This window comes from Rutidosis leptorrhynchoides, chromosome 3 (assembly GCF_046630445.1).
Source record: "Rutidosis leptorrhynchoides isolate AG116_Rl617_1_P2 chromosome 3, CSIRO_AGI_Rlap_v1, whole genome shotgun sequence".
Lineage (NCBI taxonomy): Eukaryota > Viridiplantae > Streptophyta > Magnoliopsida > Asterales > Asteraceae > Rutidosis > Rutidosis leptorrhynchoides.
The window spans coordinates 19,090,611-19,117,051 of NC_092335.1; the positions used below are offsets into that span (position 1 = coordinate 19,090,611).

The following is a 26,441-nucleotide window of genomic DNA, read 5'->3' on the forward strand; positions in this document are numbered from 1 at the left end:
CTTAAATGTGTAAAATTAAGCCAAATGGTTAAAATGGCCAAATAATCTTATTATTATTATTATTATTATTTTTTTTTTTTTTTTTTTTTTTTTTTTTTTACGTTATTATGATGATTGGATGGAAGTTATGTACAAAAAATGGTTTATAATTGAGAAAAACTTTTGAGCAAGATCCTTTAAACCCAAGCAGAGGTTAGAAGACTTGTTGACTTATCTCCCATTTGTGAAAACAACTTTAAACACTTTTTGTAACTATATGTGGAAAATTAAGTACCTCTTTAGTCAAAGTCTTTCTGTTTGAAATTATATACGCAACCTTGAACAATAAGCATTTAATATCTATACTTAGTCTTACAATATGGTTAATGTTGGAAACTTTCATTAGCTTCTACCTAATACACGATATGTTTATTGGTCATGAGGTGTACACCACACGGTTGCATTAGTGTTCTACTTAAAACCGTTACTATTAATGAGCTAATAATTTCTCGGCACGAGTATTTCACAAAACTAATGTGTTCTTCAACAATCTCGTCATATGCTTACTTAATATATATACTAGTAACATTTTCTCCAAAAGTAGCATATTTTAGGTAGAGGTATCATCATGATCATAATAACAGATTATAAATTCAACATATGTTCTAATAAATAAAATTGTTGTTATGTAATTGAATGCAACATATTATATAAGTGTATTATAGAAGTTTATTTAATAAAAAGGTCTATCTTCTTAATAATATGTGGCGGAAGAGATTGAGTCCACCAACTAATTCTCTTAAGTCAAAAATGTGAATCCAAGCATCATCACTTTATTACTGAAAAGTCATGGTCTTTGGATTGTAAATTGGAGGTCAACAGGAATAGTAGGCAGGTTTGCGTGTGTGATTTATATACACATGACAGACCTTCCTTGATAAAATGTAGTGAAAACAATTACAACTTTTCATGAAACTTATAGTTAATTAGTTATATACATACTTTCTAACTCACTACTGCTGATAAAATTGAAGTTTTAGTTTCTTCTGGCTTCGATCAACACCTGAGGTGGTTAGCTACTCTCCTCGGTTTTCCATTTATATTGATAGATATAATTAATTAATTGTATGATATAATGCATGATGCTGTTTATTGGTTGCTATGCATACTGTTATTTGTTAGTGATGTCGATCATAGTCTTGGGCTCACTGAAGATTCCAACATGACGGTTACAGGGTCATGTATTGAGAAGGAGAGAGAAGCTCTACTGATATTTAAATCAGACTTAAAAGTCATAAATGATTGGAGAAATGAAGAAGGAAAGATGGATTGTTGCAAATGGCCAGGTGTGTATTGTGACACCGACACTGGTCACGTAACCGAACTGCGTCTTTCTATTTATCCCAATTTGGTAGGTAAAATTAATCGGTCAGTAAAGCTGTTAAAGCAGTTACAAACTCTTGATTTATCAGGAATTGATTTTCAGTCCAATCAAATACCAAACTTTTTAGGTTCCCTTAACACCTTACAGCATTTGCATTTGTCTAATGCTAATCTCAGTGGACCTATTCCTCATCAACTTGGAAATCTTTCCAAATTGATTTCACTCGATCTCAGTGGTAATTTGTTGCAAGGATCTATTCCTATTTCCCTTGAACCTTTACGTTCTCTCTTCTACATAAATCTCTCAGAAAACCTCCTTACGGGTCCTGTGCCTAATTTCGGTGGATGGTCGTCGTTGACTAGCTTATTGATTGCTCACAATTCTCTCAATGGAAGCATTCCTGACTTCACAGGATGCAAGTCCCTACTAAAAGTAGACCTATCCGGTAATCGGTTGAGTGGTGACTTACCCAACAGTGTGGGTCAACTTTCAAATCTTACTTCTCTCGATGTTTCATCCAACTCCCTTCATGGTGTGATATCCGACCTTCACTTTATAAATCTCTCTTCCTTAACCTATTTGGACATGTCTTTCAATTCAATTTCATTTAACTTGAGCTCAGATTTTAGAATTCCATTCCAGTTAGAGACCATAAAGTTGCAATCATGCAAGTTGGGACCTAGTTTTCCGTTGTGGATCAAAACTCAAACAAGTTTCCAACATCTTGATATTTCAAGTGCTGGTATATCAGATAGTGTCCCTGTCTGGTTGTGGGACCTACCCCTTGGATTGAAATTGTTGAACCTTTCTTCAAATGACTTGAAGGGTACGCTTCCAAATATATCATCAGACTTTGACCAGTATCCTGGATTGGATTTGAGTAACAACCGTTTCGAAGGTAGGGTACCACTATTGCCTTTTAAACTCGCCTCGTTAAACCTTTCTAGAAACAAGTTCAAAGGAGACCTCTCTTTCTTATGTCATATTGTTGGGGAATTAACTTTCATTGACCTCTCTAGCAATTCATTTTCGGGTAGCCTTCCTGATTGTTGGTCGCAATTCCAAAAGCTGGTAATTCTTGATTTATCTTACAACAATTTATCCGGGAATATTCCTTTGTCTTTTGGATTCTTGAATCAACTAGAGGCATTGTATCTTCGAAAAAACGCCTTTGTTGGTGAAGTGCCCATGTCCTTGAGTAATTGTACAAATCTGAGGTTTGTGGATCTTGGGGAAAACAAGTTATCTGGCACAATACCTGCGTGGGTAGGGGAAAGACTTACAAGTCTTTACGTTCTTGTTTTACGATCAAATATATTCAATGGTAGTCTATCCTCCCAATTATGTTTGTTGAACAATCTCAATGTCCTCGACCTATCTAACAATGGATTTGTGGGTAATATTCCTGGTTGCTTTGGTAACTTCACATCTATGTCTACTAAAAGGTCCGGAAATGATAGGACTAATCATTCTTATAAGTCGTATCATTTTATTCCTGGAGATTATCATCCTACTTTTCCGGGTTGTACCGTTGAATCTCACTGTCCTGGTGCTGGTGCTCCTGTTGTGTATCCTACACAAGAGGTACATGAAGAGTTCATTGACAATGCATTGCTTGCATGGAAAGGAATAGAAAGATCGTTTGGAAGAAGTATTCTCGAGCTACTGAATATCATTGATCTTTCAAACAATAGCTTATCTGGGAAGCTTCCCATTGAGATCACTCATCTTGTCGAATTAGTCTCCTTAAATATCTCATTCAACAAACTACATGGTGAACTACCAAAAGACATTGGTGTGTTGAGATCTCTTGATTCTCTTGACTTGTCGAGAAATCACTTTTCCGGAAAGATTCCATCAAGTTTGTCACAGTTGGACGGTTTAGGTTATCTTGACCTCTCATACAATAACTTGTCTGGAAAAATACCAATCGGGACTCAACTCCAAGGCTTTAATTCATCCTCCTATGAAGGTAACCCACTACTATATGGACCTCCTCTCTCACCCGTATCTGGGCCTACACCTTCTACAACCGGTGTTGTGGAGGATGACAATGAATTAGGTGGAGATAACGACTTTTGGAAATCGTATTACATGGGAATGGGTGCTGGATTTGCAGCTGGATTTTGGGGGATTTGTGGTCTTGTATTTTTCAACTGTCGATGCAGACATTTATTTTTTGCATCACTAAGTCTAGCACAGGATTGGATATACGTAACATTGGCTTTGTTCTTTCGGAAGTTTAAAAGGTAAATATTGTGTCGGTTTTGTATTCAATTCATCCATAATAGTTACATAAAAATATACTGTTTTATATCCATTGTTCATTTATTCGTTAGCTAAGGCTGAATTCGAATTAACAGCCACGAGTACTTGTATGTTCAAATCACCTTAAGCGTACCAATAATCGCGTATCAATGATTACTCACCCTATAATAACATGGTGGTCCAGCAGGGTTAAGTTGCTTTCATATGCTTTCCTTACTGCGATACTATTGTTACAATTCAATATATACTGTTTGTTTGTTTGTTTTACAGGTTTTAGGAGTGGCTTACATTTGTAAGTAGCAATCTTATATAATTGTTATCCATGGAAGTCACATGCGTATTCAACTGAATCGTTGTCATGTAGCTGTTCGTAAAGTCAGGAACCTATAGAAGTTTTCCATTTCATCATTCATCTTGATTGTTTACTAGTTTGTAAGCGTAGATTTGTGAATGATATTGGCAGTTTCTTCTTGATTGTTATCAATAGTTTCTTCTTGATTCCATTAATCAATGAAAAAGACGAACAAATTACAACTCCAAACGCAAACCAAGGCTCGCGAAACTAAACACAAAGCCTAAGCTAACTAAACATTAGTCTTGGATAACCAAAACACAAAAACAAAACACGGGAAATATGCAACATACCACATCCAAACCAATAGCTAAGACACACCAAATACTACGAATATAAAAAACGAAACTACCCGACTATCTCTTTACCTCTAACTTTATTTTTCCGAGTCTTTAAAATCGGTTTAACAACCACACCGTCAACCTTCAAACGCCTAAGCTTCATGTTTTTATTTGTATATAAGTTATAAGTGAAGTAATGAAGTATATAATTGGAAAATTTTTGGCTAGACTTAAAATCATGTAGTATATACGTTAGGCGATCATAATTGCCTCCACCATTAAACTTCGCATCTAAATATGTGTGTTTTTTTGAGAAACTATAAATTGCTTCCCATTAGTATCGAAAAATTTGTAAAAAAAAAGAATTTGTGCAAAGTTACTGTTCAAAAATTACTTTCAAATTTACCCCATTAGTTATTTTCGATAGTATATTTGTTTTATTTGTTATCTTAGAAATAGTTGTTTTTTTTTTTTTACTGTTCGATTTGAGGTAGAAAGACTGAATGACGACTCGCAGTCGTCATTGACGAGGGACTGAAATTGTCAAGTATCACAAACAATTGTGGTCTAAACCTCCATTTATTATCTTATTTCACCAGGAAACGAAAGTAGCAAGTGATTTTGAATGGTGAAAAAGAAATAGTCTTGAAGTCCGGAACGATTGATAGTGAATTTCTAAGCTAATGCGACGACAGAACACATCAAAGATAGTTAATTCGTCAATACAGTAAGATACTTGAGGTATGATTTCTAACCTAATTGAGCTAGGGTTCTATGAGTGTTGATGATTTTTGTCAAAGTTGGTAAGGTTATGCTTGGCGGTGAAATTGATGGTTCCTAGATGGTGAAATAAGTTAACATTTACTGTATAATTTACTGATTTTGGTTAGATGATGAAAGTGAGTGTTGGCTATAATTTACTGATTTTAACCTTAAAAAGGTGTAATTATATTATATTTATATACATGAATCGTGTATATTGTTTGAATTGTGTTAAACAAACATAACTGGTTGAGATGATAGTATTTCTTTACTTTAAAAAGATTGGATAGAAATTATAAAAAAAAATAGCTTAAAATTGAGATATGCTTTTGAGCAAGAAATCTCTAAACCCAAACGGGGGTTAGAAGACCGGTTGACTTGTGGAAAAATAAGTACTCTCTGGTTAAAGTCGAAAATAAGTAGTTTTATGGTTAACGTTTCCTGTTTGATTCTATTCACACACACACACACACACACACACATTTTTTCCTTGTAATTCAACTTCTGCAGACACAGACAATTTTCTTGTGGTCCAGCTTTACTTTTGATAATCCCATAATCCAAAACGTAATCTACCCTTGAATACATATATTTCTCATCTTACCCCAAACCCTACCCACAATGAGGTTGAGTGTTGTTGTTTTTGACATCTTGCAAAATAATATGTTTATAATTAAATAGGCAAGCTTCAACATTAAGCATTTAATCTCTACTATTTTTTCTTACAATTGGTTAATATAGGAAAGTTTTCTCAGCTTCTACCTAATACAGTGGATGCTGAAATATATTGTAAATGAGTGCTGAGTTGATTACCTCATATTATTCATGAGTTCTGAGTTGATTATCATATATTATATACTATACATGTTCATTTTGATGTATAAAAAAAGGTTAAGTTAATAATGCCTCAAATGATGAAAGCTGGTTGGAGAGATACAAATGTTTGGAAAAGTTTGAATACACTGTTACAGCTGAAACTTGTTTATTATTTATCTATTAAACTTTTCAGTTTATCTTGAATTGTTGTATGTATGCAGGATACAATGAAGCATCCTCGACACAAAAGAGGGAAAAAAAAAGTTATCATTGGATCGAATCAGCAGTCTTCCTTCATCAATAATTGACGCCATCGGCCATCCTATGTCTTTTACCTATCAAAGATGCAGTCAGGACAAGTATCCTCTCGAGGGAATGGAGGTACAATTGGACCAACATTCCTGTACTCCGTTTTCGCTTCGATGACTTTTTTGTATCAGAAACTGGTACAGATGCGCTATCCATTCTAGTGCAAACATATGACTTTTCTCAAGAAGCACTAGGCATGATACATGAGCGTAACTATATTGATGCTATGAAGCAATGTTTCTTATTGCATCGGGGCCCACTTCTCGAGTTCTCCCTTTTGGCACAAACAGACAGTGTTGAACTTGGCCAACTAATCAGTCACTTGTCAATGAAAAATACACTCCAAATATTGACTCTTGATATGACTAATGAGTCTACGTTACCATTATCCATCTTTTCAATGCATCAGTTAACGAAGCTAAGTCTCCATAAGTGTTGTATAAACCATCATTCAAAAATTAAAGGATTTAAAAACCTGACCAGCTTGTATTTGCGCGATGTGAAGATTTCCAGAAAGACTCTTTTACATCTTGTATCCTCCTGTCCATTACTCAAGAGCTTCACTCTGGTAAGTAAGTAAATTAGTTCTGATTATAATATGCATTCTAATTTTAATGAATTTCACGACTTATCTAGAAATTGTAAGTTACTGCAGTTTATACATGATATTCTTGGCAATCATAAATCCTCCATTTTTGACCTAATTGAGCGCTTGCCTGTTATTGAATGTCTGATTACTCATACTGGGGTTTCTGATGTAAGTTAAGTCATTCTCATAATATATATATATATATATATATATATATATATATATATATATATATATATATATATATATATATATATATATATATATATATATATATATATATATATAGTTAAATAGTTAATAATGTGCTTGTAAAATAAAGACTTTGCCTTATTACTCTTTGTTTTGGCCAATGGTTACAGTATTTTTCCTTTGGCTCGCTTCCACAAGAGCTTCTAATCTCTTTAGTACACCTTAAGTACCTGCATATAGATGACATGCTTTCCTTTCACTCTGATGACTTACCTATGCTTTTCCATTTAATCCGAAGTTCCCCGAATCTGGAGACGCTCAGTCTACATGTAAGTCACTGAAGTCCATCTTGTATCCTATGTTTTCAAATTCATGCCAAATATATTGACGAATGAACTACTTACATTTGTGGTAGATTTGTGATATGACTTATTCTAAAACACCAATTACAATCAAGAACTATTCAAATATTTGGTTGAAGAACCTGAGTGAATTGAAAATATTTGGACACTTCAACATCGAGCGTCTTTTGGAGTGTGTGCAACTAATATTAGCCAAGTCCCCCATGCTGAAGAAGGTAAGCATATATACACGTGAATACGATGAAGTGTCAAAGATATCAAGACTTCTGCTACACTCCCCATCTGCGTCAGGATCGATAGAAATAATTGTCGAGTATTCAGATGATGTCTCTATGCTATGGGGGCTTAAAAACTCACCTGAGCTTACATGACTCTCTTGCTAGTAACTGTGAGCTGCTACTCGTTTAGTTCTCATTTCTTTGGTTAAACTTTTTTCTGAGATGATTGATATGTCAGGAGTCCAACAAAACAAATATATACATGTACTTTTTTTGGGTGGTGGTGTTGCTATGATTCTTATCTTTTTTTTATATATATGTTATTACACACCTTGTAGGTACTCTAGTGGGTTTCCTGATTGTTGGTCACAATTCCCAAATCTGGTAGTTCTTGATTTTTATCATACAACAATTTATCAGGTTTTTGCATAGACTAACTGTGAGCTGCCATTCTAGCTTTTGACTTTCTATAATCTATCGTTGAAGATGTGAATTTGTTTACTGATCAATAAGTAATTGGACCTAGCTTAAGAAGAAATCTAAAGATATCAACGGTTCTTCCTTCTACGAGATGAAGACGAGGATCTTTTGCTTGATTCTGTGGCCCCACAGTTTGGTGATGATGACTGATGAGCCCTTGGTTGGATTGCGGAAAGACACATTCTTGGTAGTTGGAGTTGGTGGGGTCACTTCCAAGGTCTCTACTTTTGTGTGTGAAACCGCATCCAAACATGACCCATATACAGTTATACAGTTACTTCAGTGAATATGAAAGTATATCGGTTTTTGCATAGACTAATTGTACTTAACTAACAACACCTAAGCACACACCAAACTATTGGAGCCACTTCACATGATTAGTTTTGAGATAATGAGATGCACCTTTCATTCACAACTTTCAAATTAAGCGGTAGAAAATAAAAAAAATTCAAAGTTACACACATATTTCATGATCATTGTTTCTTAAGGTTATATGCATCATTCACACCTTTACCGTTGTTATTGTACGTGATCTGTCTTGGATATAATCTGGCTCACTGACCCACAAACCTAGCCTTAACTTTAGCGACTCACCTAAAATTTGTTTTACTTGCTGAGTGTAATGCGTAGGAAAAGCCACCATTCTTTTTGCCAAGCTGTACAGGAATGTACACAGTGAACATTGTGGCACCTAGTTTCACACAATGGATAAAATCTCAAAGATATTTCGAGTATCTTGATATTTCCAGTGATGGAATATCTGATAGTGTCCCTGTGTGGTTCTGGGACCTACCACGTGGGTTAACATTGTTGAATTTGTCTTCAAATGAATTATGGGGTAAGCTACTAGATAGTATAAGATTAAAGTTTGACCAATATCCTGGATTGGATTTGAGTAACAACCGTTTTGAAGGTAGCAGGTAGGGTAACACGGTTGCCTTCTAAACTCGCCTCTCTAAACCTTTCCGGAAACAAGTTCAAAGAATCAAAGGAGACATATCTTTCTTATGTCGTATTGATAGGGAATTAACTTTTATCGCGGGTTATCTGGTTTGCAATTGTTTTTAATAGGGGTAGTGGTTTTCATTCCGAGATATCATGGTGTTCTTATCTTATTTAGGTTGTAGTTGTTTGGTCGTTTGGCGTGATGTCATGCTGAGAGTGAGTTTTTGAATGTGTTTCTAGTTGTAAATTCATTTTTCGGTGTAACTCTAGCTTCTTGCTGGTCTTCTTTATATTATATATAAAATATAAATATAAATTAGCTTAAAAAAAACATAATTCATTTTCAGGAAGTCTTCCTGATTCTTGGTCACAAATCACAAATTTTGTAGTTCTGGGTTTATCTTACAACAATTAATCCGGGAAAATTCCTTTGTGTTTTGGTTTCTTGAATCAACTAGAAGCATTGTATCTTCGAAAAATGCCTTTGTTGGTGAACTGCCCATGTCTTTGAACAACTGTACGATCTTGGGGAAAACAAGTTATCTGGCAAAATACCTTTGTAAGTAGGGGAAAAATTTACGATGCCATATCGCCTTGTTTTACAATCAAATATGTTAAATGGAAGTATACCCACCCAAATATGTTTGTTGTACAAACTTAATATCCTTGATCTGTCCAACAATGGATTGGTGGGTAATATTCCTTGTTGTTTTGGTAACTTCACATCTATGTCTACTAAAAGGTCTGCAGGCGATACGACAAATCACATTTACTACTTGTTTCGTAAGAACTTAACTTCGGATGCTGCTTCATTTGCTCTAGATGTTGTACCTGAAAACTTCATTGACAATGAATTGTTTCCATGGAAAGGAGAGGTATGATCTTTCAAAGAACTGCTTATCTGAGGTCACTAGTCTTGTTGAATTAGTCTCCTTAAATATCTCTCTCAACAAACTGAGTGGTGAACTCCCAAAAGATCTTTTTTTTTTTGTTTTTTGTTTTTGTTAGCAAGTAAACCCCTCTACGAACAAGCACATTGGCCCCGCATAGAGGGTAAAACCTCGAGTAATTAAGCCCCCTGAGCGTGAGACCAGGTACCGGGTGAAATGCGCATTATGTGCACTCCTTGTCACACTCCCTTTCTGAACAATTTGATAGTCAGGAACTGAACCCAGGTGGTGTGCTTCATTGGGCAACTCGAAAAAAAAAAAAAGATCTTGGTCTGTTAAAATCTATTGATTCTCTTGACTTGTCCATAAATAATTTTTCTGGAAAGAATCCCTCCTTTATGTAAAGGACTAACCAAGATCAAACTTACAAAATAAAGGATTATGGACATAAATAAAAACTTTTAAAGGACTAAACACATTTTTTCTATATAATCACATGGACCAATGATATCGGCTAAAAAGTCGCGTTTTCACCTCGGTATTAAGGCCCAAAAACAGTAAAGTTCCAAACTTTATCGCCGAAATACCCGCTTCGTCGGTTAAAATTGAAGAACAAGTGATTACGAAGACGGTGCAAAAATAATCAAGAAAATCGGAGCTAAAACGAAGATTCTAGAGCGAAAATGGTGAAAGACAAGAAATTAAGTTACGATCCAGCAAATCAGCAAGCCAAACTGCTTGCCAAACGGCCTGCCACACTGCCAGATCAAACGGGCACAGCAAACGGGCAAGTCTGGCAAACGGCCCCTGCAAACGGCCTGCCAAACCGCCTGCCAGTCGTTTGCAGGCAAAATTCAAGCTTATTTAATGGGTCTTTGTCATCCATTTCAACACACACTTCAATTTACTTCTTTCTCTCTCTTTCTACAATATTAGTCATACTTTCAAGGTCTTCGACTCCGTGCGGGAAACCTAGTACCCGGAGAAGAACGCCGAAGATTGTATTAGGAGCGGTCTGGAGTTTGAAGTTGTCACTTTTGTATTCGGAATTCGTTTAATCTACTCGTACTTCTATCCTTTGTCTTTATATTATGTCTTCCATTATTATGCCTTGTGATATTGTTGTCATGATTAGCGAGTAGTTATCTTTAGTGTATGTTATGATGTAGTCAGTTATAATGCCGAAATAATATTATGGCTTGCGTGTGTTGTCGAGATGATTTCCGATTATGCTTTGAATCGCTTTTCCAACTAATAGAACGTAGTTATTGGCTCTGTTATTGGGAAGTCGCGAACCCCGATTCAGAGTACACTATCTGTGTCACCCCTTGGTAAGAGAAGTCTATCGGATACAACGTAAGTTTGACTGAGGCACACCGGTTGTAGTAAGTCCACCGAGCCTTGAATTCCGACTGACGACTCTTTCGTAGTGAAACATCTAACTAGACCCCTAGTACATTGTCGGTCTTAGATCATGCTAGTGTAGTCACCAAGCATATAAACTTCGTATGTGCACGCTGAAGCACAACGGTTGTTGTAAGCTGTACCTCTGCTAAGTAAGGTCATGGAACCCGGTCAGTGCTGATTAGTACACTTCACCATAACGCGGTCTCAAGCATTGCACCCCGCTTGAGAGATTCTTGGTTAATCAAGGAACTGTTTGTTTAAACACATAAAGGATTGGACCGTTAGGATAACCGAACGTGTTCATGGAAGTCAACCTTGACTTGGCCATGGTGTTCTTTATGGTTGAACTCTTTTTAAGGACCTAACTATCTTTTAAACCCAATCATTAACGAAAGCATCGAAGCACATCACGTCTCTCGGATATGGAAAACCTTGTATCCTATTATGCTTAAGAAAGTTTAGACCATTGTGGAATGTTAATACGTCACCCAACCGAGTCGCTCAATTGGATGAGCCGTCTGAACGTGTTTGCCTGTAGTCAGACTGCACGGGCGTCAGGGGTAAGGGACGTTGCTGTCTATTCAGAATCTTCAAGCCTATCGCATTACCCAGTGACATGTCTTATGACAGGGGCGTTTGGGACTAGTGTAATGAATACAAGGTCACTGCCTATTCACGAGCCAACATTCCATAATCTCGGCAAAACAACTGACGAAATCATAGCATGCACTTGTTTTAACCTTATCTGAATTACAAATTTTATCGCATTTACCTTATTTTATCTTATAAAGTAGAAAACCCAAAATTAGGTAACAAGCCACTACTCCTGCACCTTAGAATTATCTTAAGCTTTAAATATAGGTTCGATTCTACTGATATCTCAAAAATACGACCCTAGGTCATACTTCCCTTACTCATAATAAGGAGTAGTACGATTTAGGCCCCGTTAAATATAAATTTAAAACCATTACCCCCTTGTTGGTGGTTGACTCTGACGCCTTGCGGCCTAACGACACCGCATAAATAAAACCGTCCGTTTCAGCCATATCATTGTGGTAACAGAGTTTTTGGCGCCGCTGCCTGGGAACTGGTATCAGACAATACTGCTTTTATCAAACTCATTCACGAGCATTTAGTGGTGTCTAAGAAAGACAATTATACACGGACTTGGTTGTTGGATTTTCCGAACAGTCTCTAATTATATTGGAACCAAAAGGATCTTGCCTCTCCGTAGTCGGCCTGGCCACTTGGCTTGTTGAATAATTAGTGCGAAGCTCTGTTATCGAAATACCAGGGAATCAGTAGCAAGAACCAAAAACATATCTAAACTTAGGATAATTAGATTACCTTATAATTAGATTAGATTACCTTAGACTACTTTAGATTAAGGCTACCTTACATTACCTTAGACTACCTTAGATTACTTTAGATAACCTTAGATTGCTTTAGACTAAAATAGGAACTTAGCTTATTTACTTAAAACTTAAAAACAAAGAGGCATACCCAGTGTATGATCCAAACCCGATCTAGACCAGGGCCGTTGTTATTCGTACCTGATCCAGACGCAATAATCTCTAAAGCACGCAAGGAAGCACGAATCAAAACTCAAATGGCGTTACGCGTTACTTTAGCAAAAAACACAAAACCCTCGATTGAAGGTCGAGGAGGACTGATCAGATTCCCAGAGATTCAAGGACACTCATTCGAGTTAAAACATCACATCATACAGCTCATCCAAAATAGCTGTCAGTTTCATGAGTTACCGAATGATGATCCTAATTCTCACCTTGATAAATTCATATCTCTTTCGAACTCCTACAAACAGCCAGGGATAGGACAAGATATAGTCCGGCTATACCTGTTCCCCTATTCTCTCACTCATCATGCACAAACATGGTTTGAAGGATTGGAAAAAGATTCCATCACGTCATGGACGGAGATGGCTACTAAATTCCGAACCAAATATTTCCCTCCTTCTAAACAAACCAAACTCAAGAATGACATCATTAACTTTAAACAAAGTTATGATGAATCTCTTTACACTGCATGGGAGCGATTCAAAACCCTGCTGAAGAAATGCCCAAATAAGTTAGAACGGTCAGCTCAAATATGTACCTTCTACAATGGTCTTACGGTAAATCATAGGACGACGATCGATGCCGCAGCTCAAGGAAATCTGATGAACCAAACCGCAGACGAAGCATGGGAGTTGCTCAAGAACATGACAATGCATCATCATGACTGGAACAGTGGTGAAACAACTTCATCATCTGCACCACTCTCCGCACTTAATAATCAAACGGAGGCCATCAAATCTCTCACGGATAAGATGGAATCTCTTGCCAAACAACTCAGAGAACTGAAGACGCAGCCGCAGCAAGTTAACCAGGATCAGGCCTGTGTTAACTGTACCAACCCGCAACCCACTGAAGAATATCAAGTTGAGTACGAGAACCCTGACGGTTCAGTCTGTTACGTTCAATACCCAGCTCGTCAATCAAATTCCGGATTCAATCAACAACCTAGGGTTAATCAATTCCAAAGAAACAATCAGCCTTTTCGTTATCGTTACCCACCTTATCCACCCCAACAATCTCAATTGACCTACGATCAACCACTTCCACTCATTGGTCCACCAGCTGAGGAAAATTCCCCAACCACCCAAATTACAAAAGTAACCAACCCTACTCTCGGAGCTGATGATCAGTTGACACAGTTCATTCAAGGACAACAACAGCTAAATCGGAGAACTGCATCCAGACAAGATCAGACGGAGATACTAATGAGAAACCAATTGGCTCTGCTCAAAAGTCTAGAAACGCAGCTCGGACAGTTATCACAACGCCTTGAAACCCGACCACAAGGGAGATTACCTAGTAATACTATCCAAAATCCCCACATAGAGGAGGCTAAGCAGATGGATTCCGTAATCTCAGAGGAAGAACCACGGAGAAGGTCAGCTAGGCTCAAGAACAAATCGACCTATACTCAGAAGATGTCCACTGCAACTCCAGTGCGTGTACCTTACCCTGGAAGGCTACAGGAGGAACCATCCAAGCTTGATTCCTTCAAACTTGATGGAAGATTCCTGGACACCATGCCCAAAGTTCCCAACCAGAAGAGATACATCCGCAGGCTTCTCTCTACAAAGGAAAGGATACCAAATTCTAACAAAATTCCACTGAGTGAAGAATGCTTGGCATTACTCATAAACTCTCTACCGCAGAAGCTAGGAGATACGAGCCGATTCATTTTCCCGTGCTCAATCTACCAATCTGGAACCATTCTTGCGCTAGCAGATTTAGGAGTAAGTATCAACCTAATTCCCTACTCTCTCTACAAGAGATTAGAGTTAGGAGACTTGTCACCAACTAAAATGACAATCCAACTTGCCGATCATACAATTCGATATCCTAAGGGCATAGTTGAGAACGTCTTGGTGAAAGTCAACAAATTCTTGTACCCTACGGATTTCGTAGTAATGGACATTCAGGAAGACCTACACACACCAATAGTGTTAGGAAGACCTTTCATGAATATGGCTAGGACTGTCATTGATGTGTACAATCAAACCTTGATCTTGCATCACACGGGGAGAGCGTTACCTTCAAAATTGACCGACCTACCGATCTTTCTGGACAGGCAAAGATGTTTGCTATTTCCACCAGACGGATCACTTCCGATGATGAGTCTCCACCACCAACCGAAGATATCGAGATGGGTGTTGACTCACAGTCTGCTGACGACCCATAAATGGAAGAAGAGGATCCCAGTGAAGGAATAGAGGAAGAAGAAGAATCTGAGGAGGAAGAGGAAATGGGAGACGTAAAAGAAACTGCGATGATACCCTCTCCAAGCCTGGAACATCACGAAGAATTAATGAGGCTTGAGATAGAAGATCACAGTTTAATTATTCATTTCAAGAAGAAGACTGATAAGGTTGAAGTTAAGGATATAGAAATTGACCCTGCAAGTGTCGAAGTGAAGAACCAGAATACTGAAGAATCCCGTTCATCAGATGAATCTTCAGACGACTATTATACTGACGATGATGAGGAAGAGCAACATGAAGACATTCTGGATAACTCATATTCTCCATCCGAACCAGATCAGGAGGAGCCGGACTCTTCTTCAGATCGAATTCCGATCATATCCACTCACGCCGACATGATAACCTTCATCAATGACACCGATGAATTTGAAGATATTCTCGAAGCCATCCGTAAATCAACGATTGATTTCACGCTACGCTTAACAGAACGAATCATGGCTATCACAGATGAATACAACCTCTATCTACAGAGAGAAGATGATAATGTTGAAATCCTAGAAGAGCGCATTCAATACTTTATCAATACCCTTCACGATCATATCTACCGCGAAGAAAGTCAACGATAGCATAACTCAGTGGTTCGCACTATTCTAGAGACAAGATTCTGTAGGGATCAGAAGATCATTTACTCTAAGGTCTACAACGCCTTAGCCGGATCTGCACTTCCGTTCTCAGCAAATCAATGAGCACTACTGAATCTCATCCAGAAGCATATGGATCTTTCCACCGAACGTCCGACTTATCACTCTGATTTGCAAATGATCGAGGATATTCACAGCTTTTTCGCTCTCTTAGAAAGAGATAATTTTGAAAGCACACCAGAAAGGCTAGTGATTTACGTAACAATCGATCATCACGCTGATCTGATTATCAAAGAGTTGCGAGACGCAGTCACAAAAGAAGTAAGACGCAACAATCCGTTTTCTCATCTTGAACCAGACCGAGTCAACATTGCCACCTACGTTACGAATCAGATAGCACATATCTTCCAAGAATCCACGGATCCTAGTTTCACATTCAAAGCTGGATGTCGGGAGATATACTCAAAGATGGTGACATTAATGCTTGGGTCAAGGCTGCTTTTCACTTCTTTCCAGCTTCGCCTCTTGACTAATCTGTGCAAGGCTACAGACTCCTACTGTGGAGACCACCATTCAGAAGATTTTGAGATAATGAAGATACAATTTCTGACACTATTTGAAGATCTCCGAAATGAACATCCTATCAGAGAAGTAATCACCACCAGCACCGTTTCAATTATTGACATTCATGGATCAATCAGCAGAGCAGTGGATCATATTCTTATCGGACTTCAAGATTTGTCACGAGTCGAAACCGCGCATTATCTCTCTTTCAGAAAATCTTCAAGAGAAGTACAGGATCTTCTACCACTTTTGGTCCGACACTTTCTCAGGATTTATCCACCGAGACTCACATTCCCTAGAGAAGACCAAGATCACAACTACCAGAGGGGAATGTCTTCTTTTTAGGCATCATTACGATCGAGCCAACGATCTTAAACAAAAGCGCTTCTCGAGAGGTAACCCGTGCAATAAAGTAGAGTAGAAGAATAAAGGATGACAAATGAGCCGATAAATAAAGGATGTGACTTCCAAGATTGTAAGCCAGCCAGTTTCTTCACAGGCAACCACATCTGCTGGGGGTACTCCTTTCTTCCCGTTACTAGCTCAAATTTAAAATTATGCCACATCCTAGCTTATCACTAAGTGTGGGATCCCAACCCAAATAAACACTAGACAAATATTCCCAAATCTTTAACTAAAACTCGTAAGTGTGGGATTGTTGTCAAAGCGAAGGGGTACGAAATAGATATTAATTTTGATACAAAATACTATTAAATACGATACAATTTACACAAGTTATTTATTAATTTATAGAATGGATATACCTAAACCTTGCTACAACACTTATAGGCAGTGTACCTAATCGTAGAGTAGTGTAGTTTTTAGTAAGTCCGGTTCGTTCCACAGGGATACAGATTGAAAACGTACTATATATTTTTGTACAGTTATATTTATACAAAGATATATATATATATATATATATATATATATATATATATATATATATATATATATATATATATATATATATAAGTAGTATTATTATTATTATAAAAGGGGGTTTTACCGTTTAACGACCGGTTTGTCAATTTTTAAGTCAAACGTAAAGATAAATGACAATAATTAAAGTGCGTAAAAAATAACAATATTTAAATGACGATAATTAAAATTGCGAATATTAAAAGTGCGATAATAAATAAAATTGCGATAGAATATGAAATAAAAGAATTATGCTTATTTAAACTTCCATAATCATGATGTTTGACGTTTTTATTTTAATTTGTTACCCTGGGTTAATTGTCCTTTATCCTGGATTATTTGATATGTCTATCTGGTTTTTGTCCATAATAGTCCATCAGTCATAATTATAAAGTGCGAGTGTCCTCGTCAAATTACCCTTATACCCGAAGTCAAATATTCCAACTAATTAGGGATCCAAACTGTAATAAGGTCTTAATACTTTGTTAATAACTACACCAGGATATCGACTGTATGTAGTCCAAGGTCTTAATACTATGTTATCAATTATACCAGTTGTCACTGTATATAATCCACCCATGTTTTAATGAGTCCATTGATTATTAATTCATACCCGTGTCTAGTCAAATGAACAATTATTAGTATTTATAAATATCCCGCCCATCGTATCCAATAAGGCGTATGTGGTTATTTATAAATACGTCAAATTATAAATCTCTATATTAAATTAACGAACTGTCATTCAGTTAAACAAATATAAAGTCCATTAATAATCAATAGTCATGTGTCCACAAGTGTCGCTCTTTTGTCCAAACCCTAATTATGGTCCAAAGTTCAATAACCCCGTCTTTAATATTTAGTCCAACATCACGATTACTTCGGCTCAAATAAGCATAATAATAACTTAGTTACGAGACATTAATTTAAAAAGGTTGAACATAACTTACAATGATTATAAATCGCGTAGTGTTACACGGACAGAGTTTCGACTTAAAAAGTCGTAAAATATTCGTTACAATAACCCAATTATTATTAAACTTAAATTAAAATTAAAATTATATAAATATATATTGAGAGAATAAGAGAGAAAGAATAATATGGTGTACCATTCGAGCCCGAATTCGTGTCAATTTATAGACTTGGCCAGACTTTTGGGGCCATGCGATCGCATGGGATTTACTCTTCCTGGCCATGCGATCGCATGGCCAGCCTGTCCAGCTCAAAATGATTCCAAAACGTGGGATGCCGACATATTTTAATATATATAATTTCATATAATTATATATATATTATATTATATTCTTGTGCACATTTGACTTATAATTTTAGCTCCGTTGAGTTGTACGTTGTTACTCGGTTTATGTCCCGGTTCCGGATTTTCGAACGTCTTTTTGTATGCTTAGATATCTTGTACTTTGCGTTCCGTGACTTGTACTATTATCAATATTTAGACGTTATTCATCAATAAATTGAACCACTTGGATTGTAAGTTGTACGTTTGAGCATTCTGGTCATTTGCGTCTTCAAATCGTCATTTCAGTCTTCTGTCTTCTTATTTTATTAATTAAAAAATTATCACTTGGAAATAGAACAATTGCAACTAAAAGCTTGTCTTTCTGGAAGGATAATGCTATGAAATATGTGTTCGTTTTTAGCATTATCAAATATTCCCACACTTGAGCGTTGCTTGTCCTCAAGCAATATAGAACTTGAATATAACTTCACACGAATCACTTCTTTATTCTTCACACTTTATACATCAGTGATTTTGATACAGCGGTATGAACAATGATAGTAACGTTGTGGTTTACAGTCCCACATGACTATAAAAATTTAGATCCATTAGGAAATTGGATCTTTATGAAAACATTTGATCTTTTGAAAATTCAAGCTAGATTTTACCCTAGACAGGTTTTCCGGAATAACCCTTCACCGGTGTTTGCGAAATGTTTTTGTGGGCTGTGGGTTTCAGATTTTAAAATTTTAGCTCAAAACTTGAGTTTTTGTGTCACCCACTTGCTAACCTTGTATTAGGAAGGCACACGTCCAGCCTACTTGTCTTGTATATTACCTTTCGGTAAACGACCTTCCGGTTGTAAAGGAAAGCGATGAATAAGCAACTGTTAAGGCGATGTCTAATGACATGCAGATGATCATGGTCTAAAACGTGTCGGATGCAGTTACTATCCTTTGTAGGAGCAACAGTAAAGATCACCCGATAGTTTTTCGGTCTGGCACAAGGTCCTATCTTCGACCATGCTATGCAACCACCGTTCTTACGGTTGACACCCGATTTGGTTCAGGTGACCTAATGAATTCTGATGAATTCTCAGGATTTTACGTTCAATGGTAATGAACCTATTAATAATAGGTTTTTCAGAAAACAAATCGGTTTTAATTTTGATCAAATCATTTTCTCGTTCAAGTTCGAGTTTAGATATCATTGAATTCCATGAGTTTAAATTCTCAATCTTTAAGGTTAATCTCAAGGATTGAGTAATATCAGGCTTAAAAGCTGATTTTTGATCTTTAAGGAGATTATCCTTTCTGGGGGTCTGATTCATTAGGCTTATCCAGCTAATTTGCACGGCGCCCTCCCCATTTTACGAGACAGATCCTCTCATGGTTAGGATAAATCTGACCACTTGGCGACCCTGTTTGATGCTGAGGTCCGTGGATTTCCTGCTGATTTTAGAGATGACTTTTCTAGATTTTTCGTCAACCTACAGCTAGTCTGGACGACAACTTCCTGACCTAAATCAAGAAGCGCGTGTCTTTTACGGAAGACTTTACTTCCTATAATGATGGAATTGATTCATCGTGTAGATCCATCTTTCTTTCATTTATATTACAGTAAACCGGGTAAAACTGATTAGTTTAGTCCAAAGTAAAGTACCTGCAATAATCTTGTACAAAAATATGTGATATATGTTTTAAATAACTTGGTGAATTCTTCCCACACTTAGCTTTTATTTATTATTTTCTTTACCTTTTTATTCTCGTCTATTCCATTTTTAAATGAATTCTAGTGTTTTAGGTTGTTTCTCAATTTATGTCCTTTCCGAGGTAACAATAATGTCGGTATTAAAACCTAGTTTTATCGTTCATAAATATGTATAAACATGATTTTGAATTCATATAATTAAAAAAATTTCAATTAAACTAAGTGTATTAATAATATGTTTAAACTGAAAGAATTTAATCCCTTCCCACACTTAAGAACTTGCAATGCCCTCATTTGCAAGAAATCAGTAAAAATTTAAATTCATGAGGGTGATTAGCGTAGAAAAATGATTAAAATTTACCAAAGTTTCCAAACATATTGTTGTTTGTTTGAATGATAAATGGTGCACATCATTTGTTACATCACATTTGTTTTTCTTCTTGTCGTCAAAATTAGTAGCTTTTGCTGAACTTAATGCCAGTCTTTGAAAGTTCGTTGTTTTACCCTGTTGTGTACAATTGACAATATACATATAATATAGATATAAACATGCAAAGTAATTTGAAATGGGACTTAGAATCCCACTTTCAAATTATAAATACAATATATGAACATAATAATAAAAGTTTTAAAAGCTACAAAATAAAAAAAATATTAATTGTTTAAACATAACAAATAAAAAAAATGTTAGAAACATAAATAATAACCAACGGAACAAATAATCAATCTGGATACGGATTCCAGTTTATGTTGTCGTTCGGGTTCCATTGTTGGTGATACGTGTCCTGGTAGGCTTGGTTCGGGTCATAATGGGCATAGGGTGGTCTTATATCGGACTGAAATGGCGGATAATATGCTGGTTGAGTCAGAATGTAGTTATGTGGTACCTGATATGATAGATGGCTCATAATTTGGTGCTGATGAACGTTCCATCTATCATGTTATCGCTGCCTGGATGCCTCATATTCATCTGCAGCTCTCCACTGTACATACTGATTATGCCGATTCTCGGCATTCATATCCAACTCCTCTAAACGCTGATATACATCAATATAACTATCTCTTACAACATCCCTAATATCAGCTGCTTCCTCCATTTCCACATCTGAGCCCCTTTCCACTTGTGGTCGGCTACCCTGATATGGTACTGCCATATTCTGTCTCCTTGACAGTACCTGTGCCCTATGATAAACCGAAAGACCTATAGGTTCGGTTTGTTCAGGAACCTCAACCATTGGACCCCCTTGATACCTATCAACACCCAAATACTCTCCTATTAGAGTAATAAAAATACCACCCCTTATTATACCGCCTTCATGTATACCTTCTACAACTTTAGACGAATAATAACCAACGCAGTAGGAGATGTTAACAAAGTCTCTGGGGTCTCGAATGCACTTAAGGTAAAATAGATCATGTAAAGTAATCTTTTCCTTATTTTTACCCCTCTGTGTAATCGAGTTCGCTAAAAATCTATGAATCACGCGAAGCTCTGCCCTGTCAATATCTAAATAGGAGTGTTTTTCACCCCGCCTAAACACCTCAAATTTTGACATTCGCCTCCAAATGGCATTAGCGTCAAAATTTCTATCTACCCTATCACCTTCCCAAATCAAAGATGTACAATCAGGTGATAATAAATCAGCGGGGGTGTAAATGAGCAAGGCCCTAGCCATGTCCAACATGGACATCCTGTACATCCTACCTCCAAGCAGAAATCCAAGAAAACTCCTATCTTCTAACTTAGATACATAAGTATTTATTACTATAGTACTCATCAATTCAACACACCACTCCTTATATACAGGCCTACGGGTGGTAAACAAACGTTCCCAATCATGAAACACAGAATTGCCATACCTTTGAATCAGCAAATTCCTAACCGGGTCAGCTAGGTTAACCGCTTCCAAAGGTCTCCAATCTATAACCCTTGGTACTTCCACATTTTTAGTGTAAAGCTTATGTTTGTTGCGTTGGTACTTCGGGAAATCTATCCAGTATTGATCAAATCTGAGATTGGGATGTAATTCCTGTTCATGAATAAATGGGTGTACTATTAACTCGTGAGGCTGAAATTGTATGTAATCATTAGCGAATTCTGGGTTGGGTTCATGGTATGGCAGGTGTTGATCATAATGTTGTTGCTCTTGTTGTGGTTCAGGTTGTGGCTCTGGTTGTGGCTCTAGTTGTGGCTCTGGCTCTGATTGTGGCTCTGGTTGTTGAGCAGCTTGTCTAGAAGATGATCCACCATCAGTATCTGTATTTCTCTGCAAAACACATTAGACACAAAATTTTGTGCATCCAAATAATGCATTAGTGTTAGCAAAATAACAAATTAAAACAATTACAATAACATGTTTAATCAATATTAAACCTATACACATTTTCATAAATTTAACAATTCTACACTTTTTCAAATAAGCATATATGAAAATGTATACAATGTTCATAAGCATTCATCTTCTAAAACATGTCAAAATAATCATTATAGCAATTAAACGAGTTCCAAATGGCATTCATATCAAAATAATCAAGTTCATGCATTTTTGACTTAAAAAGTCAACAATCTTGCTCAAAAATCATGTTTAGGATCAAAGTTTGGATCATTTAGCAACCTAAACATGTTACATTACTTAATTTAGCATGAATTCACAACAAAAATCGGTCATAACCCCTTTATATTAAAAAGCCCCAAATTGCTCAAGAACACTAACCCTAGATTTCTAAAATTTTTAAAGTTTAAGGCTTCAAATCATGACAAATAGCATCAATCTAGACTATACAAGCATAATATATGAACAATTTAACTATAAATAAGCTAGAAATCATCAAACTTAAATTAGTGCAATTAGTTGTCATAATCACTAAAATTGAGAAATTAAAGAGTTTAGGGGTGAAATCGTTACCTTTTTCTTCCCAAATCCGAGGAAAGGCATGTTTGTAGCGATTTGTAGCAACAAATTTGGTGAATTTTGGTGAAAAATTGAAGATTTTTGAGAGGGTTTTCGTTTGGGTTCGTGTATGTGTGTGTATTGTGAGAAGGCAGAGAGCAGAGCAGCGAGCTTTTTTAATCCTGTCCAGCATTTGGTCCCCATGCGATCGCATGGGTTCCATATGCAAACCCCATGCGATCGCATGGGGTTCAGGGTTTTTTTTTAACCTTTAACTTAATTAAAACAAATAAATGAATAATTTAAAATTTTGTTTTCCTTGGTATTAGAATGAGGGCGTTTCGGTACGTTCACCTAGTTCATCCCTCGACAAAATTTTAAAAATTGTCATTTTAAAGCGATTGTTTTAAAAGCAAAGATTTTTGGGGTTTTTAATATTTTTGGCATACTTTAAATCAATAAAATTAAAAATAATGATAACAAAATTTTTCGCCCCGCCCTCGGATAAAGCAATTTCGGTTCAAAGACCTAGTGTTTAACTCACGACGAATTTTAGAAATCATTTTTTTTAACTTAATGAAATAATGTAAATTTTGTTTTTAAATTCACACAAAACTTAAATTTAAAATGCATATTAATTTAATATAAATATTATTAATATTTATATACATTAATTTTATAAATTTATATTAACATATATTTAAAATAAAATAGTAATATATTAATTTTAAAAACAAGGTAAAAATAGAATAAAATAAAAATCTTTTTGGTCTTTTATCCCACTTTAATCAATCAAATATTAACAAAAATATACGTCCCTCTTTTGGGTAAAGTAACTTCGGCTATATTACCTAGTTTACTCCTGACGAATTTTTGAAATATTTTAAGTTGATTAATTAAAGATATTTATACCTTATGAATAAACGGTAAATTTCGCATTGATGGATTAAATTTTTGTCTGATATCAATAATTTCGGTTTATTATACCTATTTTTACCGAATATCAATTTAATGTTTTATAGCGAAAGTTCAGCGTTTAAAAACAAAAGGTTAAAAGCAATAAAAATAAAAACTGTACATACTTACCTGCTAGATGGAATTCTCAGTGACCTGCTCTAGTCGACTCATAGGAGAGTCGTTCGATTTGGTTTTCCATTGCTACATAAGCGTAACCTCGTTTATTTAATAACTTTTCATCTAAGCACGTGGACAGTCCTTCTCTGCATAGAGTAACGAACTCATTATTGGAGTATGTCTGATTGTTTGAACATTTTCCTTCGTGTGACCATTTTCCACATTTATGACATCTTTCAAGGTGTCGTGCTCTTCTTTTTGCTGCGGATACTATTTTCCTTTACCGAAATGTATCTTATTATGATTGTTCCTGAGTTCTTTTCTCACTTCGTCACATTTGCTTCTTATTACTGACACCAGTTCACTCGGGAGGTTGTTGTTATTGCGTTTAGTAATCATAGCGTGTAGCAATAGACCATGGTTCAAATCAAAAGAATCCTTCATCTTGTAAAAACCTATAAAACAAAAAATTCAGAATGGGGGGAGAAGACTAGTTCTTTAGGGTCTGCTAGTAGAAAAGACCAATCGGATTCCATTCTCGGAAACTACACGAAAACAGAATATCTTTTTAGATAGCATAAAATTATTTTTAAAACTTTTGAATCTCCCCACACTTAGTTAGTTGTGGTGTTGAAATTGTGATTAACTTCATCGTCAACTTCCATCGGACCATCAATATAGTGTTTTACTCTGTGACCATTAACTTTAAATTCAATCCTGTTTGAATTTATCAATTCTATTGTTCCGTACGGGAAAACTCTTTTGACTATAAATGGTCCAGACCATCTTGATTTCAACTTTCCAGGAAATAGTCTGAATCTTGAATTGAAAAGAAGAACTCTGTTGTAGTGACCCGAACTTTTCCATGTTTATATATATTAATTGAGATTGATATTTACATGATTAAATGTTTCCAACATGTTAAGCAATCAAACTTGTTAAGACTTGATTAATTTAAATATGTTTCATACAGACAATTGACCACCCAAGTTGATCGGTGATTCACGAACGTTAAAACTTGTAAAAACTATATGATGACATATATATGGATATATATATATATATAGTTAACATGATACTATGATAAGAAAACATATCATAAAGTATATTAACAATGAACTACATATGTAAAAACAAGACTACTAATTTAATGATTTTTAAACGAGACATATATGTAACGATTATCGTTGTAAAGACATTTAATGTATATATATCATATTAAGAGATATTCATACATGATAATATCATGATAATATAATAATTTAAAATCTCATTTGATATTATAAACATTGGGTTAACAACATTTAACAAGATCGTTAACCTAAAGGTTTCAAAACAACACTTACATGTAACGACTAACGATGACTTAACGACTCAGTTAAAATGTATATACATGTAGTGTTTTAATATGTATTTATACACTTTTGAAAGACTTCAATACACTTATCAAAATACTTCTACTTAACAAAAATGCTTACAATTACATCCTCGTTCAGTTTCATCAACAATTCTACTCGTATGCACCCGTATTCGTACTCGTACAATACACAGCTTTTAGATGTATGTACTATTGGTATATACACTCCAATGATCAGCTTTTAGCAGCCCATGTGAGTCACCTAACACATGTGGGAACCATCATTTGGCAACTAGCATGAAATATCTCATAAAATTACAAAAATATGAGTAATCATTCATGACTTATTTACATGAAAACAAAATTACATATCCTTTATATCTAATCCATACACCAACGACCAAAAACACCTACAAACACTTTCATTCTTCAATTTTCTTCATCTAATTGATCTCTCTCAAGTTCTATCTTCAAGTTCTAAGTGTTCTTCATAAATTTCAAAAGTTCTAGTTTCATAAAATCAAGAATACTTTCAAGTTTGCTAGCTCACTTCCAATCTTGTAAGGTGATCATCCAACCTCAAGAAATCTTTGTTTCTTACAGTAGGTTATAATTCTAATACAAGGTAATAATCATATTCAAACTTTGGTTCAATTTCTATAACTATAACAATCTTATTTCAAGTGATGATCTTACTTGAACTTGTTTTCGTGTCATGATTCTGCTTCAAGAACTTCGAGCCATCCAAGGATCCATTGAAGCTAGATCCATTTTTCTCTTTTCCAGTAGGTTTATCCAAGTAAATTAAGGTAGTAATGATGTTCATAACATCATTCGATTCATACATATAAAGCTATCTTATTCGAAGGTTTAAACTTGTAATCACTAGAACATAGTTTAGTTAATTCTAAACTTGTTCGCAAACAAAAGTTAATCCTTCTAACTTGACTTTTAAAATCAACTAAACACATGTTCTATATCTATATGATATGCTAACTTAATGATTTAAAACCTGGAAACACGAAAAACACCGTAAAATCGGATTT

The 26,441-nt window shown here is 35.7% G+C and overlaps 2 protein-coding genes across 2 annotated transcripts; both read left to right on the plus strand.

Annotated features, from left to right (window-relative positions):
* The first annotated feature begins 1,254 nt into the window (after positions 1 to 1,254).
* LOC139895795 (receptor-like protein EIX2) lies at positions 1,255 to 4,026 on the plus strand. Its single transcript, XM_071878343.1, has 2 exons — positions 1,255 to 3,612; positions 3,902 to 4,026. The coding sequence occupies exons 1-2, from the start codon at positions 1,304 to 1,306 to the stop codon at positions 3,906 to 3,908; spliced, it is 2,316 nt and encodes a 771-aa protein (XP_071734444.1). The 5' UTR covers positions 1,255 to 1,303; the 3' UTR covers positions 3,909 to 4,026.
* Positions 4,027 to 6,164: 2,138 nt separating this feature from the next.
* LOC139895796 (F-box/FBD/LRR-repeat protein At1g13570-like) lies at positions 6,165 to 22,358 on the plus strand. The gene is made up of 2 exons (XM_071878344.1): positions 6,165 to 6,719; positions 22,235 to 22,358. The coding sequence occupies exons 1-2, from the start codon at positions 6,348 to 6,350 to the stop codon at positions 22,307 to 22,309; spliced, it is 447 nt and encodes a 148-aa protein (XP_071734445.1). The 5' UTR covers positions 6,165 to 6,347; the 3' UTR covers positions 22,310 to 22,358.
* The last annotated feature ends 4,083 nt before the right edge of the window (positions 22,359 to 26,441 follow it).